This window comes from Giraffa tippelskirchi, chromosome 2, assembly GCF_054371585.1.
Source record: "Giraffa tippelskirchi isolate mGirTip1 chromosome 2, T2T-mGirTip1v1.2.pri, whole genome shotgun sequence".
Classification (NCBI taxonomy): domain Eukaryota; kingdom Metazoa; phylum Chordata; class Mammalia; order Artiodactyla; family Giraffidae; genus Giraffa; species Giraffa tippelskirchi.
In genome coordinates this window covers 126890838-126906301 of record NC_137276.1, presented here as the reverse complement: position 1 = coordinate 126906301, position 15464 = coordinate 126890838, and the positions used below count along the sequence as shown (strand labels likewise).

At 38.1% G+C, this 15464-nt stretch overlaps 1 protein-coding gene across 34 annotated transcripts in view; it reads right to left on the bottom strand.

Annotated features, from left to right (window-relative positions):
* LEKR1 (leucine, glutamate and lysine rich 1) overlaps positions 1–15464 on the bottom strand; it is a 207274-nt gene that overhangs the window by 66879 nt on the left and 124931 nt on the right. For 24 of the 34 annotated variants that reach the window (XR_014076931.1, XR_014076922.1, XR_014076929.1 and 21 more), the window contains 2 exons: positions 4498–4575; positions 3954–4157 (listed from right to left, as the gene is read on the bottom strand). Coding sequence is in view for 20 of the 34 variants with exons in the window: in XM_081570637.1 (XP_081426763.1) it covers positions 3954–4157; positions 4498–4575 (282 nt within the window). In the remaining 14 variants the exon portion in view is untranslated. Of the gene's footprint in view, positions 1–3905; positions 4158–4497; positions 4576–11077; positions 11209–15464 lie in introns of those variants that run through there. The other 10 variants (XR_014076927.1, XR_014076925.1, XR_014076932.1 and 7 more) reach the window with 2 other exon arrangements.

Genomic DNA, 15464 nt, shown 5'->3' with positions numbered 1-15464 from the left:
AGAATGTGGTCCACTGGAGAAGGGCATGGCAAACCACTTCAGTATTCTTGCCTTGAGAACCCCATGAACAGTATGAAAAGGCAAAAAGATAGGACACTGAAAGATGAACTCCCCAGGTCAGTAGGTGCCCAATATGCTAATGGAGATCAGTGGAGAAATAAATCCAGAAAAAATGATCGGATGGAGCCAAAGCAAAAACGATACCCAGCTGTGGAGGTGACTGGTGATAGACGCAAAGTCCGATGCTGTAAAGAGCAATATTGCATAGGAACCTGGAATGTTAGGCCCATGAATCAAGGCAAATTGGAAGTGGTCAAACAGGAGATGGCAAGAGTGAACGTCGACATTCTAGGAATCAGCGAACTAAGATGGACTGGAATGGGTGAATTTAACTCAGATGACCAGTATATCTACTGCTGTGGGCAAGAATCCCTTAGAAGAAATGGAGTAGCCATCATGGTCAACAAAAGAGTCCAAAAGGCAGTACTTGGATGCAATCTCAAAAACGATAGAATGATCTCTGTTCGTTTCCAAGGCAAACCATTCAATATCACGGTAATCCAAGTCTATGCCCCGACCAGTAATGCCAAAGAAGCTGAACGGTTCTATGAAGACCTACAAGACCTTCTAGAACTAACACCCAAAAAAGATGTCCTTTTCATTATAGAGGACTGGAATGCAAAAGTAGGAAGTCAAGAAACACCTGGCGTAACAGGCAAATTTGGCCTTGGAGTACAGAATGAAGTAGGGCAAAGGCTAATAGAGTTTTGTCAAGAGAACACACTGGTAATAGCAAATACCCTATTCCAACAACACAAGGGAAGACTCTACATATGGACATCACCAGATGGTCAACACCGAAATCAGATTGATTATATTCTTTGCAGCCAAAGATAGAGAAGCTCTATACAGTCAGCAAAAACAAGACCGCGAGCAGACTGTGGCTCAGATCATGAACTCCTTATTGCCAAATTCAGACTTAAATTGAAGAAAGTAGGGAAAACCACTAGTCCATTCAGGTATGACCTAGATCAAATCCCTTATGAGTATACAGTAGAAGTGACAAATAGATTTAAGGGACTAGATCTGATAGACAGAGTGCCCAAGGTACATAGTACCTGGCATATAATAAATGCTCAACAAATAATTGTTAGTTAACTGAATTACCCAAAGCGAGTCATTCATCCACTCCACAGATACTTATTGAGTGGATACATGTACCAGATTCGGAGGATATAATAAAAGACAAGGCAGACAAAATGTGAAGGACACCCTGGACAAGGAAAAAAAAGACAGTGCTTATATCTAAGAGTAATCCTATGATAATACAATAACTTACTGGGCTGTAAGCACATACTAATTTTTATTATGTGACAGACATTATGTCAGTACACTTGGTGCCACTAAACAACTATGGAATATCATGCCTGCTTTTTGATAGACTAAAGTATAGAGAATAAAGAAAGAAAAACAGCAAGAGGGAAAAAAGAGGGAGGGGCAGAGAGGAGAAGAAGAGGAGAAAATAGTCCAGTGATGTCTCTATTCTCAGAAAACTTAAAGAAATTATCTTTAACACTCATAATAGAAGATAAGGTTAGAGTCATACTAAATTAAAAAAAAAAAAAGAAAACAGGAAATTTGGTATGCTATTTCAAAGCAAACAATCCCCTAAGAAAGCTCTATGTTTATTCTAATAATGTTGTTAATCCTGAAAACATTCATGAAACTGCCATCTTCAAACTGCTGCCAGATATAGTTTATTAAGCATACAAAAAAAGAGAAAACATTTTACTTTATTTTTAATCCCCAATGATAGTTCCCAGATTGATTTCCCATCATTCTCCTTGAACTTGCTTTCACTGGACCTATTGATATTGTTTTAAAAATCAAATTCATTCCTAAAGGTCAAAGATTCATCATACTGAGGATATTCTAAAACATGCACACTTAAGCCAGTCCTCAGAAAAGAGTTCCAGAAATGTTTGAACAAAGATAGAATCTTCTCAATGACCACTATGAAGGAGACAGAATTCATCTGGATAAACAGCTAAATCTAATTAATCTGACATCACTGGAAGTGGGGTATTCTGTACCTTTCATATACATAGAGTATATAGCTGATTTTAATCTTTCTGATGCAGTCATCATTATGGCCATCAATTATTAACCCATACTATAAACATGGGCTTTCACAGTGGCTCAGCAGAAAAGAATCCGCCTGCAATGGAGGAGACGTGTGTTCAATCCCTGGGGTGGGAAGATCCCCTGGAGGAGGGCATGGCAACCCACTCCAGTATTCTTGCCTGGAGAATCCCCATGGATAGAGGAGACTGGTGGGCTACAGTCCATAGGGTCGCAAAGAGTTGGACATGACTGAAGCGAGTGGGCACGCACAGCACACACGAGCTATAAACAAAGGGGCAGTCAAAATTACTGGGATGTGTAGGAGTTCTTGTGTCTATTGCATATTGGGCCAAACTGCAATGCTTTTAAGGTTTTTTGTTTGCACTTAGTTTTTCTTTCTTATGCATGGTCAGTCTTTCCACTGCCATCACTTCTTGTTACTATTAGTTAAGTCTGGCTCTTGCAAATCTCCTGCTAATAAAATTGCTGCTTCTAATATGTACTGGGATTAGCAATGACAAAATTGTGAAATGGCAGAAGTGGGGGTGGGATGAAGACTCACAGAACTACAAGACGCAACACCTTAGCAAGAGGCATGTTACTGGTGTAGCAGGTTGGAGGAATAAGTGGTGGGTGGCAATAAGCTCTGCAATTGTTCATCTGACTCAACCAAAGAGAAGTAAATGAATATTATCTCAGGGGAGACAAGAGATAAACCTTGTTTCTCTGTGAACTAGACAGACCTCTGACTAGCCTGGAGTAGACACAGATACAATCCAGGGCATAGTGTTGGTGAGAAAGTTCAGAAACAATGAACCTAATTCTAAGGTGCCTGCTATCCATTTCCGTGGCCTCACTCCCAAACTCCACCTCTGGGAGCAAACAGCTGTCCTCAGAAAGAATGAAAATAAGATTATAAATATTCTAGATAGAAAGTAGTCAAATACTCATAAAATAAAATGAATAAAATGAAAAATGACAGAAAAAATGAAAAACAAATATCTAATTATGCCTTCTGTACACAGAGAATAATACAAGACAAAAATTCTTATCCTCATGAAACTTGTATTCTTATGGAATATGTAAATGGAATAATACCTCCCATTAAAGACTCCTAGATTTAATAAAAGCCAACAAAACCCCTAGCATTATGCTATATACCAATATGAATTCAAAACAAAAGGAAAACCCCTAACATTATGCTATATACCAATATGGATTTAAAAGAAAAGGATTCAAATAATAAAAGATATTATCAGGCAAATGAAAATGGAAAGAAAGCATGGTTGAGATATTAAGTAAAGACAAGGTACTGAGCAAAAATATCTAGGATGGTTGGAGGAATATGCTTCTTAGTATCTTTGATATTAACTCAATACCAGAGGTATTTTTTGCTTTTGGAGAGTCTTCAATACAAGGTGTTGACAAATAACAGAGAAGTAGGAGCTTATAAAGGAAAAAGTGATAAAGAGATGTTTTTCTGTTGGAAGATGATAGAATCCAACAATTACTGGCCAAAGTGAAATTCAGTAGTGTAAGTACCACACATGATCTTTTTGATTCAACAAAAATCTAACACCAAATGCCACGTGGGTTCCATCCTACTTGCACTAACTCAGTGAAGTTAAGCAAGTCCTTTAACCAGTTTGGGCTTCAGTTTAATCACCTGTAAAATGGGGTGGTAGAATAGGATGACCTTTCACGTGAAATGTATCTTTAATCTTGGATTTCACTGTTATCAAAATATATAGGACCTTGATGTTATAAATATATATGGATTACTGACTTACACATAAAATATATTTGGAAGAAATTATTCTTGACTGTACCTTTCACCTTTCAGTGTTACAACTTCTTCCTTTGTCTGATTCAGAAGAGTTTTGGTTATTTCCAGTTCATTTTCTGCAAGATTAATTCTTCTTTTTAAGTCATCTTCTTGCCTTTCTTTTGCAGTCAGTTCTTCCTGTAAAGTTTTGTATATTTGTTGACAGGTCATTAAAGAGTCTTCTTTTTCTTTAAGCAATCTGGTGTGCCTAAAATGGAATAAGGATAAAAAACCCAACCAATATGCATTTAATACTGTATTTTTATGTTTATCAAAAATATATGAACATCTCATTTAAAAATAAAGAGTATAACTTTAATTTTTAAAATAAGAATGCTACATAAATAGATAGTTCTGTGATTTAAAAATTTTCCTATCTAGGCAGAGGCAAAAATCATTGAACAGCTTCAGTACATTATAAACTAGGGTTAGGTATTGTTTACATAAGCAATACTATAAAAAAATTTAAGTACATTTTAAATGTTATCTAAAATATGGTTTCAAATTCAATTACTAAAAATATTAAATAAAAAATTTGCAATGTGTACCGTGAGTCAGAAATAATGGATTCAAACTTCAGTTTTCTAAGTTCTCTTTGACACTCATCAGCTTCATTAGATTTATTCCTAAAATAATACAAAATAGGTTCAAATATTTTACTTCAGAATAGTTAAAGTAAAAATGTTTTCCCTTTTGTTAAGATATATTTTTCCTTTATTACTTTTCTTATCTCTATATTCTACTTGTTGTTACATACACAGATTTCCTTAAAATCAGAATACATACTCAAAGCGTTTCTGTTTGCCAAAAATACCTTAATCTGTTAGTCTAACTATATGTGTTTTTATATATCATTATTTTATTTGTCCATTAAAAATTTCTTAGCATCTTTATATTATCATTTCTTTAAAGAAATAAATATTCAGTCCATTTCTGTACTGGCCAAGTAATCTCCTATCAGGCAGATCTGCATTTAAATAAAATGTCTAAACTTTAGACAACAGTAAAAGAGGAAAGAAAAGAAAAACCCCTGTGTGCAAGTGAGCAAAAGCAGGACAATTCTGGAGGAAAGCTGATACTTCCAATGAGGTGACAGCCATGGGGTCAGGTTTTTGTTTTTTGTTTTTTAAATGATGTTAAGCCTGAGGGCAGGCCCCAGACTGCACCATAGAGGAGAACCAAAATTCTGAGACAGTGTGCTCAGGGCTGGTGCACTGGGATGACCCAGAGGGTCATGGGATGGGATGGGGAGGGACGTGGAAGGGGGGCTCAGGATGGGGAACACATGTACACCCATGGCTGATTCATGTCAATGTATGGCAAAACCACTACAATATTGTAAAGTAATTAGCCTCCAATTAAAATAAATAAAATTTTAAAAAAAATCACAGTTATTCTGGCTTGAAGAACTACAGTACACTGTTTGAGGACGACCACAGCTGCTGGGAGGTAAAGTGTGAACCCTGAATGGGAGCGACCCAGAGAGAGGGAATCCCAAATACTGCATAGAAACTCTGCCTATATGTCTGGCTGAGCCCTGAACTACAGGTGACCTGGGGAAGACTCCAAGCAGCCTAACTAAAGATGAAAGAACAGAACTGAGAGTTGAGCTGTTGCCATAGAAACAAGAGTTGTGGTTTTAGGCCAACCAAATTACTTGCCTATTTAAAGCCACACAACCCCTTCTCTACCATCACATCAACAGTATTTGGAGACATATAACAGAATCTAAAATTTCTGTAACATAACATTTACGAAGTTTAGAATATTTTTTAAAAAATTACTCAACATAGGAAGAAACAGAAAAGTAGGACCTATTCCAAAGAGAAAAGACTGTTAAAAGGGACTGACTCTGAGATGACCCAGATATTGAAATTAGCAGACAAGGACTTTTGAAGGCCCTGTTATAATTCTGCTTGAAGACATAAAGGAAAATCTACTCTAGTTCTTGAAAAGATAAAAAATCTCAGCAGAGAAATAAAAACCATTAAAAACAACAAAATGAGTTAGGGAGTCTGAGATGGACATGTACACACTGCTATATATAAATGGATAATCAACAAGAACCTACTGAATAGCACAGAGAACTCTGTTCAATATTACATGGCAGCCTGGATGAGACGGGAGTTTAGAGGAGAATAGATACATGTATATGTTTGGCTGAGTTGCTCTGCTGTGCACTTTAAACTATCATAACATTGTTAATTGACTATACTTCAATATACAATAAAAAGTTAAAAGAAATGAAAAAAAATTAAAAATAAAAAGGATGAAATGGAAATTCTAAAACTAAATATTTGTCTTGATCTTATATGATTGGGTTTGTAACAATATTCAAAAAGTTAACATATTAAGAAAGATTAATATTCTAGTTTGTTTGTATAGGCTTCTCATTAATAATTTATTATATGAATATACTTCAAAATAGCTTTATAAGATATTTTAATAAGTTTATAAATGTACAAAGAAATATGTTAGATTATTAATGGATTTTCCTTACTTGCAGAGTAACTTTAATTCCTAATATACAATGAACATGAACAGCATTCATTTATTTTTATTCATTTCTTTTCTTTTCTACTGTAAAATATGATAAAATTGTAAGCTGAAGAAAATTATGTAAACAATTTATATAATGAATTATTATGAGGAAACTCTAATTACTACCATCCAGGTAAAAAAATAAAACCTCATCAGCTAGCCTAGAAGCTTCATACCCTCAACCCAATCATAGTCAACTCCCTCTCCCCTAAACTGATCATTCTCATGAATTTTATGGTAATCACTTTGATTTTCTTTGGAGTTGTATTGCCCAAGTTTTATCCCTAAACACTATACTTTAATTCTTTTTCTTTTTATAAAAAATTTTTATCTACTTTTGTAAAATAGCTTATTTAAGTATTATACTAACATACAATTGTTGTTGTTCAGTCACTCAGTCATGTTGGACTCATTTTGACCCCATGAACTATAGCACACCAAGTCTTCCCTGTCCTTCATCATCTCCCAGAGCTTGCTCAATTTCATGTCCATTGAGTTGGTGATGCCATCCAATCATCTCATCCTCTGTCATCCTCTTCTCCTCCTGCCTTCAGTTCTTCCCAGAATCAGGGTCTCTTCCAATGAGTTGGCTCCTAGGATCAGGCGGTCAAAGTATTGGAGCTTCAGCATCAGAATCAGTCCTTCCAATGAATATTCAGGATTGATTTCCTTTAGAATCGACTGGTTTCATCTCCTTGCAATCCAAGGGACTCTCAAGAGTCTTCTCAAACACCACAGTTCAAAAGCATCAATTCTGGCACTCAGCCTTCTTTATGGTCCAACTCTCACATCCATACATGACTATTGGAAAAATTATAGCTTTGACTGGACAGACTTTTGTTGGCAAAGTAATGTCTCTGCTTTTTAATAAGCTGTCTAGGTTTGTCATAGCTTTTCTTCCAAGGAGCAAACGTCTTTTAATTTCATGGCTACAGTCACCATCTGCAGTGATTTTGGAGCCCAAGAAAATAAAGTCTCTCACTGTTTCCATTGTTTCCCCATCTATTTGCCATGGAGTGATGGGACCAGATGCCATGATCTTAGTTTTTTGAATGTTGAATTTTAAGCCAGCTTTTTCACTCTCCTCTTTCACTTTCATCAAGAGGCTCTTTATACAGCCTTGATGTACTCCTTTCCTAATTTGGAACCAGTCCATTGTTCCACGTCCAGTTCTAACTGTTCCTTCTGACCTGCATACATATTTTTCAGGAGACAGGTCAGGTGGTCTGGTATTCCCATCTCTTTAAGAATTTTCCACAGTTTGTTGTGATCCACACAGTCAAAGGCTTTAGTGTAGTCCATGAAGCACATGTTTTCCTGGAATTCTCTTGCCTTTTCTATGATCCAACGGATGTTGGCAATTTGATCCCTGGTTCCTCTGCCTTTTCTAAATCCAGCTTGATCATCTGGAAGCTCTCAGTTCACATACTGTTGAAGTCTAGCTTGGAGAATTTTGAGCATTACTTTGCTAGAATGTGAAATAAGTACAATTGTGCGGTAGTTTGAACATTCTTTGGCTCTGCCCTTCTTTGGGATTGGAATAAAAATTGACCTTTTCCAGTCCCATGGCCACTGCTGTTTTCCAAATTTGCTGGCATATTGAGTGCAGCACTTTCACAGCATCATCTTTTAGGATTTGAAATAGCTCAGCTGGAATTCCATCACCTTCACTAGCTTTGTTCATAGTGATGCTTCCTAAGGTCTGCTTGACTTTGCACTCCAAGATGTCTGACTGTAGATGAGTGATCACAGAACACTCAATAACATAACATACGATGCTGTCCTGTGGTGCTGTCCTTAGTTGCTCAGTCATGTCCAACTCTTTGTGACTCTATGGACTGTAGCCTGCCAGGCTCCTCTGTCCATGGGATTCTTCAGGCAAAAATACCGGAGTCGGTTTCCATGCCCTCCTCCAGGGAGTCTTCCCAACCCAAGGATCAAGCTCAAGTCAACTGCATTGTGGGTGGATTCTTTACCAGCTGAGCCACCAGGGAAGCCCAAGAATACTGGAGTGGGTAGCCTATCCCTTCTTCAGGGGATCTTCCTGACCCAGGAATTGAATCGGGGTCTCCTGCATTGCAGGTGGATTCTTTAACAGCTGAGCTACCAGGGAAGCCCTTAACACACAATAAACTCACACAATTTGAAAGATTTGACATATGTACAAAAACTATCACTAGAATCAAGTAGCACTTGAGCATACTTGAGCCTAGATACTGGTCTCTAATACCATTCCCACTCAAAGGAACCAGGACTGCTCAGAGAAACGGCTGATTCCAAGGCTGTGGCAGAGTAGGTATACCTAAAACAGTTTGTTATAATCAAAGTAAGGAAGTACTTATAAAAGATGATGGGATTGTGTTCCAGCATCGTAAGAATCAGCTTGAAGGGGCCCCCACTAGCTAACTTGTGTGCCAAAGTAATTAAGTACAGTAATGATTGGTGATGAACAAAATAAAGTTCAGGAATCCATACCAATAATTGATAAATAATGGGAAGAAGGGAGGCTCTTATTTAAAGTAGAATAAAGAGGGCTCACTAATAAATGAGGAGGGAGATCTGAAGTTGGAAAAATCATCCAACAACAACTGAATAAGGACTGGATGAAGCAAAAATCATTAATGGATGCTGCATTTATGGATAAATGTTGATGAAAATCAGAGCATGTGTATGTATTTAAAGTGTCTCTTATAGACTGTTTACTGGTTGAAACAGAACAAAAACCCTCAGCAATAACCCTCAGTGAAAGAACTAAGCTCTACTTTGACCAGGTGATCAAAATTAACATCACCAGTGAGAAGCAGATGCTCATGTGGCTCCAGCTGTGATGCCCTGAGAAGTGCTCGTGCTCACCTACGCGTTTTGCTGGCTGAGAGTATATATCCTTAATCCAATCAAGAGGAAAATACAAAATGGAAAAAATTTTATTTAAAAAAAGTATGAAGAGTTCTGCATTCTTCAAAAATGTCCATGTCATAAAAAGGTATAGCCATTTGAAAACTAAGTGTATTATGCAATGACATGGGAAAATATCCAGTATATATTTCTAAGTGAAAATGTTTAAAATATGCATTACTTTGAAAAACAGACTACAAGGATATATCAAAATATAAAGACGATGTTTTTTGTATTTCTGTATTTCCCAAGTTTTATGCGTTTACTTTGAAATCAAATAAAAATGTTCCTTTTAGAAATGCTTTGAGATTCAGCAGCCCTAACCACAACTTTCACTCTACGTTCAGACTCATATACACTTTTCTGAAACTAGAGGCAGGGACAGCAGGACTATTTTAAGTGGTTATTTTACTATGTGGACAATTAATTTTGGCTGCAATTTGAAAAAAAAGCTCCCTGGGGAGCCTACCATCCCAAGAACTCTCTTCACTATGGTCATCTTCCACCCCCATGCCACTCTTTTTATGGTCTGCCCTTCACTGCCCAATTGTTATCTTCACCTTCATTAGAATGGGAGGAATTGGAAGGAATAGAAAGAATGCCTACATCTCTTTAAACACACATTCCTTCTTTTACTCTCAACAAATAGTGTTAATCCTTTCTCTTCAACTGCTTTGAATTAGCCTAAGGAAAGGCCCCTGCTGCTCCTGCCAATCAAAGCAAATGAAATAAGATAGAATAATTGGATATTCTCCTCTAATTTGAAAGGCAAGGGTCTTACATTCCACTCGTTTATGTGAAATAGCTATTCTTAAACTGCTTTCTTGATATTTCCACTTTGCTGTCCATAAGGCATCTCAAATCTAACAGATCAAAAGCATTGTTTTGTATTTCCTTCACCCCCATATCTATTTCTTTTTCAGATTCTCCCACTTCAATAAATGGCACCAACACATAATGATACTAATAGCAACACCTTACATATCTCACACTACCCTCAAACCAGCCCTTATCCAGCCCTTGTTACAGTAGAGGAAACTGAGAACAGAGGTAAGTAATACACCCAAGGTGACATAACTGCTAAGAAGTACTGCTAGGATTTGAACCCCAGCAGTCTCCATCTGGCTTCTAGGCTGTTAGTCACTGTACTCTATTGCCTCTCAACTGTCTACCCAGATGCTGAAAAGCCCCAAGCCTCATTCTTTATTATTTCCTTTCTTTTCCAGTCCTCTTGCTCCCCAACCATATCTACTCCATCAGTAAATTCTGTTAGATTGATCCCTGGCCTCTATTTCTTTCCAACTCCACGCTAGCCCGACACTAACGCAGCCACTTCTTACTTGCATGAATGCACAGCCTCCCACCTCATCCCCCTGATCGTTCTTGCATATCCATTTCAGTCCATTTTCCATGTAATAGCCATGCCAACCTTTTAAAACAAATCAGATCAGTTCACTCTCTTGCCAACCCCTCCAACAGTTTCCCTCTGCAAAAATCCAAAATTCTCACTAGACTTTGGACACACTGGTATATTCATTTCTTATTGCTGCTGTAACAAATTACCATAAATGTAGGGGTTTAAAACAACCCAAATTTATTATCTTATATTTCTAAGGTAAGAAGTCCTAAAATCAAGATGTCATGAGGGCTGTGTTCCTCCTGGCAGCTCCAGGGGGGAATCTATTTCCTTGCCTTTTCTAGCTTCTAGAGATGACATGCATTCCTTGGCTTTTAGTCCCTTCTTCCATCTTCAAATCACTTCACTCCAACCTTTGCTTCCATCTTCACATCCACTTCTGTGACTATGACCCTCTTGCCTTCATCTTATAAGTGAAATGAAAACGTTAGTCACTCAGTTGTGTCCAACTCTTTGCAACCCCATGGACTGTAGCCCACCAGAATCCATGGAAGTCTCCAGGCAAGAATACCAGAGTGAGTAGCTATTCCCTTTCCCTTCTCCAGGGGATCTTCCCAACCCAGGGATGGAAACCTGGGACTCCTGCACTTTAGGTGGATTCTTTACTGTCTGAGCCACCAGGGAACTCATAAGGACATTTGCAACTACAACATTGAGCCTGCCTGAAAAACCCAAGATAATTTGCCCAGCTCTAAATCCTCAATTTAATCACACGTGCAAAATCCCTTTTGCCACATGGAGTAATGTACTCACAGATTTCAGGGACCAGAACATTTAAATCTTTGGAAGCCATTATTCCGTCAACCACAACTGGCTTTCATGTTTCTTTTACATGTAAAACTCACTCCCAATAATTTTTTATCCTTAATCTCTCTGCTTCCAGATGTTACCTTGTTAGCACTATTAGCTCGTTTCTACACTCAGATCTTAACTGAAACAGCATCTGCTCAGGGATACCACTCTATTGAAAGCATACCACTCTTGCCCACAATCACGTTGTTTTATGCCTGTTTTATATTTTTGCAGGACTTAATACTACCTGAAGTTACCTATTGTAGCTTGTCAATCTGGTTACTCCTTTATCTAGTGCTTGCATGCAAGAATCATGGCTCATAACTGCCTCTCAATGAGCATTTTGTATTGAATGAGTCAATCAAGGAAATCTAACCACTTAAATCTAGGATCATGGATCTATACTCTGACACTGGAGTGGCACCAGGCCACCTGCTTGCTAGACTAAAAATTCTCATTAATGATGAGAGAAGCAAGAGGAAAATCAGTTCAGTTCAGTCGCTCAGTTGTGTCTGACTATTTGCAACCCTATGGACTGCAGCACGATAAACCTCCCTGTCCATCACCAACTCCAAGAGCTTACCCAAACTCATGTCCATTGAGTCGGTGATGCCATCCAACCATCTCATCCTCTGTCATCCCCTTCTCCTCCTGTCCTCAATCTTTCCCAGCATCAGGGTCTTTTCAAATGAGTCAGCTCTTCGCATGAGGTGGCCAAAGTATTGAAGTTTCAGCTTCAAAATCAGTCTTTCCAATGAACACCCGGGACTGATCTCCTTTAGGATGGACTGGTTGGATCTCCTTGCAGTCCAAGGGACTCTCAAGAGTCTTCTCCAACACCACAGTTCAAAAGCATCAATTCTTCAGCACTCAGCTTTCTTTATAGTTCAACTCTCACATCCATACATGACTACTGGAAAAACCATAGCCTTGACTAGATGGACCTTTGTTGGCAAAGTAATGTCTCTGCTTTTCAATTTGCTATCTAGGTTGGTCATAGCTTTTCTTCCAAAGAGTAAGCGTCTTTTAATTTCATGGCTGCAATCACCATCTGCAGTGATTCTGGAGCCCAAAAAAATAAAGTCAGCCATTCTTTCTACTGTTTCCCCATCAGGCCATGAAGCGATGGGACCGGATGCCATGATCTTTGTTTTCTGAATGTTGAGCTTTAAGCCAACTTTTTCACTCTCCTCTTTCACTTTCATCAAGAGGCTCTAGTTCCTCTTCACTTTCTGCCATAAGGGTGGTGTCATCCGCATATCTGAGGTTATTGATATTTCTCCTGGCAATCTTGATTCCAGCTTGTGCTTCCTCCAGCCCAGCATTTCTCATGATGTACTCTGCATATAAGTTAAATAAGCAAGGTGACAATATACAGCCTTGACATACTCCTTTTCCTATTTGGAACCAGTCTGTTGTTCCATGTCCAGTTTTAACTGTTGCTTCCTGACCTGCATCCAGGTTTCTCAAGAGGCAGGTCAGGTGGTCTGGTAATCCCATCTCTTTCAGAATTTTCCACAGTTTATTGTGATCCACATAGTCAAAGGCTTTGGCATAGTCAATAAAGCAGAAATAGATGTTTTTCTGGAACTCTCTTGCTTTTTCGATGATCCAGCAGATGTTGGCAATTTGATCTCTGATTCCTCTGCCTTTTCTAAATCCAGCTTCAACATCTGGAAGTTCACGGTTCATGTATTGCTGAAGCCTGGCTTGGAGAATTTTGAGCATTACTTTGCTAGCATGTGAGATGAGTGCAATTATGCAGTAGTTTGAACATTCTTTGGCATTGCCTTTCTTTGGGATTGGAATGAAAACTGACCTTTTCCAGTCCTGTGGCCACTGCTGAGTTTTCCAGATTTGCTGGCATATTGAGTGCAGCACTTTCACAGCATCACCTTTGAGGATTTGAAATAGCTCAACTGGAATTCCATCACCTCCACTAGCTTTGTTCGTAGTGATGCTTCCTAAGGCCCACTTGACTTCACATTTCAGGATGTCTGGCTCTAGGTGAGTGATCACACCATCGTGGTTATCTGGGTCATTAAGATCTTTTTTGTATAGTTCTTCTGTGTATTCTTGCCACCTCTTCTTAATATCTTCTGCTTCTTTTAGGTCCATACCATTACTGTGATATTGAATGGTTTCCCTTGGAAACAAACAGAGATCATTCTGTCATTTTTGAGGTTGCAGCCAAGTACTGTATTTTGGACTCTTTCATTGACTATGATGGCTACTCCATTTCTTCTAAGGGATTCTTGCCCACAGTAGTAGATATAATGGTCATCTGAGTTAAATTCACCCATTCCAGTCCATTTTAGTTCCATTTAGGAAAATCAGGAGAACATTATATCTCAGAAGGCAATAATAATGTTCCTAGATCACCTCAACTGTGTGAAATGTTGCTGTTATTTGGTGAAGTAAGAGCTTTATTAGTTAGAAATTCATGCTAGTCATGTCTGATTATTGCTTACAGTCATTAGTTAAATGAGGAGGTGGCTTCTAATAAAATTAAAGTATAAGTAGGTTACAAAGGTCCTCAAATTAGAAAGCATATTTTATGTAACCATTTTAGACATATTTCATCAGTAACTGATAAAATATAAGTCATTTTAAGTGAATTTTGTTTTCATTACCTATGTGAAAACGAATACATTCACACTGTAAGCTATTTAAGCAATATATAAGTATATAAAGTAAAACAAGAGTCTCTGCATACTCCTCAGTCTCACTTCCAGAAGGAACTATTGCAATTCTACCAATCATTTATTCAATGAATTTGAATCCATATATATTTTTATGTACCTTCATATACATTTTTTAACATGAGAGGAATCATTTTTCTAATCATATTTTTGATTTCTAAAATTCCTAATAGCTTCTTTTTTTGTAACAGGCTGTTATTATTTCATGTTTACAATCCTGGATGTACTTTGAAGGATATTCTAACTTTAAAAATTTGTCTTAACATCTTCTGTTTGCTATTTAACAATTTCTCTTTGTGTTAAAGTTTTCTTGTGTGAGTTCAGAGGCACCTGAACAAGGCTGGGGGGAGGTTTTTCTCACATACCTGGTAATCTTTAGTTGAGTGTTTACCCTAAGCCTAAGATTCTCTGTTTTCTCATCTGCTTTGCTGTTTACTGTTGCCTAGCCTGTTTTTAAAGGTTGTGATGAAGGGGCAGAGTATGCTGGGGGCACTGGAGGTTTGTCTTAGGATGTGGGAACCCTGGGCTCTCCTGGGGTTCAGTAGCTGCCATGCTCCCCAGCTCCAGTCCTCACACTCAGTGCTTTATTCTGGGTGCAGATGCCTTGCAAAAGCTGCTTCACACAGGAACTATTGATTGGGGGAGAGATGTCTTGGTGAGGGGCCAATGGCTTAAATGTTCCAAATATGATTCCTCAGAGTAGGTTTCATTGGATCACCTGAATCAGAATCGTGTATGTGTGTCTGTGTGTGGAGGGGGTGCTTTAAATGCAGATTGCTCAGAGACACCCCAAACCCCAAAGTAAAACCAGAATATCTGTGGGAATTGAGCCCAGACACTGATCCTGGGATTGAGTCTGTAAGGGAGGTCATACTGTAACACACAGTTTCATTAAACTCTCCGGGATTCTTCTGTAGACTGGCGTTAGAGAACCACTGTTATGATGATTTGCGAGATTCCATTCTCTTCTGTTTGTGTTAACTGATTCCAAGTGAGTCCTGCCTGTCACATGCCCACCACACAATCACTTTTCCTCTAGTTTATTCCTCTGTAGAGTTGACCCTGTTTTATTGTCCTTCCTATGTCTTTCCTTTTAGGAATTCCTAAAAATTTCTCACCTTTTATAGCAGTCTTTCTTGTTAGTCTTATTTACCTATCTTATCCTATA